Source organism: Empidonax traillii, unplaced genomic scaffold (genome assembly GCF_003031625.1).
Source record: "Empidonax traillii isolate 1590-97213 ecotype Southwest subspecies unplaced genomic scaffold, ASM303162v1 scaffold685:size505991, whole genome shotgun sequence".
In the NCBI taxonomy this organism is placed as follows: domain Eukaryota; kingdom Metazoa; phylum Chordata; class Aves; order Passeriformes; family Tyrannidae; genus Empidonax; species Empidonax traillii.
In genome coordinates this window covers 270864-272642 of record NW_020955878.1, presented here as the reverse complement: position 1 = coordinate 272642, position 1779 = coordinate 270864, and the positions used below count along the sequence as shown (strand labels likewise).

At 43.5% G+C, this 1779-nt stretch overlaps 1 protein-coding gene across 1 annotated transcript in view; it reads left to right on the top strand.

The window, feature by feature from the left end:
* The window catches only part of LOC114065657 (myosin-1B), a 35119-nt gene that overhangs the window by 22836 nt on the left and 10504 nt on the right, over nt 1-1779 (top strand). Inside the window, exons 26-29 of the mRNA XM_027899717.1 lie at nt 15-236; nt 329-455; nt 872-990; nt 1580-1776. Coding sequence (XP_027755518.1) covers nt 15-236; nt 329-455; nt 872-990; nt 1580-1776 — 665 coding nt within the window. The remainder of the gene's footprint in view (nt 1-14; nt 237-328; nt 456-871; nt 991-1579; nt 1777-1779) is intronic.

Sequence of the window (1779 nt, the reverse complement as noted above, 5' to 3'; positions counted from 1 at the left end):
ACAAGAAGCGGGAGGCAGAATTCCAGAAGATGCGCCGCGACCTCGAAGAGGCCACGCTGCAGCACGAAGCCACGGCTGCCGCCCTGCGCAAGAAGCACGCGGACAGCACAGCTGAGCTCGGGGAGCAGATCGACAACCTGCAACGCGTCAAGCAGAAGCTGGAGAAGGAGAAGAGTGAGCTCAAGATGGAGATTGATGACCTGGCCAGTAACATGGAGACTGTCTCCAAAGCCAAGGTTACTGCACAGGAAGAAACATTTCTCATCATTACCATTGTTGTTCTGAACAATTGGATGAGCTGAAGAAGATGCTTTCTATCTCTCCACAGAGCAATCTCGAAAAGATGTGCCGAGCTCTTGAAGACCAGTTCAGTGAAGTCAGAACGAAAGATGATGAACATGTGCGACTAATTAATGATCTGAACACACAGAAAACACGCCTACAGACTGAGAATGGTATGTCCCTTAATGAGATGTAATAATCCTGTGTCAAGTGCTGAAATATGCTGCCTCAATGCCTGTGTATTTTGTAACATGTTCATTACTCGGTGATCTAAACAAAATTCACAATGTAGAATTTCCTCCTGGTGGTAGTCACACAAATGCCACCCAAGGAAACATAAAACCAAACCAAAAGAATAGCTGTTAATCAAAATGAATGTGTGAGTTTGTGATCAGTTCATCTCCTTTCCTTTGATGCCAGCACAGCATTTCTCTTTGACAGGTTTTCCTATCGATGGGAATGATATTGCTTCTAAGCCTTCAATTTACCACATTATATCTTGTAATCACTTTACACATGGCAAGCCACTCTCATTCATTTATTTTATATCTCATATCTCTGTCTAAAAAAATCAACTTATTTTCATTAGGTGAACTTACTCGGCAACTGGAGGAGAAGGAGTCCTTGATTTCTCAGTTGACTCGAGGCAAACATGCTTTCACTCAGCAGACTGAAGAGCTGAAGAGGCAACTAGAGGAAGAAAATAAGGTGACTTGCTTTCATTTGAACCAAGAAATTGTAAAAGAAATAAATGCACTAAAGGAATAAATTAGATTTCTCCTCAGAGAAAGGTGGTGACATCAGAACAGTGAAAATTTTGAACTTTGCCTTGGATTATAATATAGAGAAGAGACATCAGAAATTAAATAACGAAGAAAGTTTAAGTCCTTCTCATTCAAGACTTCTGAAGTTCAAAAACATGAGTGCAATGAATAAAGTCAGCTCTGTGTGCATACCTTACTGCTATTGGAAATCCTTGAGGCAAAGCAAACAGCAGCAGCCAGAAAAAGGAAATAGAGCAGGAGTACTTGCACTTTGTCACTGGATTTATTCTACCCTTTCTTGAAGCATTTGGTGCAAATGTGTTTGAGAGGTGCTGTCCCAGAAAAGATGGACAAGCACCTGACCTTGTTTAACACCATTATTTGAAACACACAGTCCCTAATGTTATTCATTTTGTTCCTGCTGTTGCTCTAGCAACTGTAGCAGGGATATGAAGCTTTGATCAAACCGCAGTAAAAAAATCCAGTCACAAATTGTTAGTGTTGTGACAATTTGTATCATTTTAACTACTGAGGCCAAGAACGCCCTGGCCCACGCCCTGCAGTCCGCTCGCCACGACTGTGACTTGCTGCGGGAACAATATGAGGAGGAGCAGGAAGCCAAGGGGGAGCTGCAGCGCGCCCTGTCCAAGGCCAACAGCGAAGTGGCCCAGTGGAGAACCAAATACGAGACGGACGCGATTCAGCGCACGGAGGAGCTCGAGGAGGCCAAGTA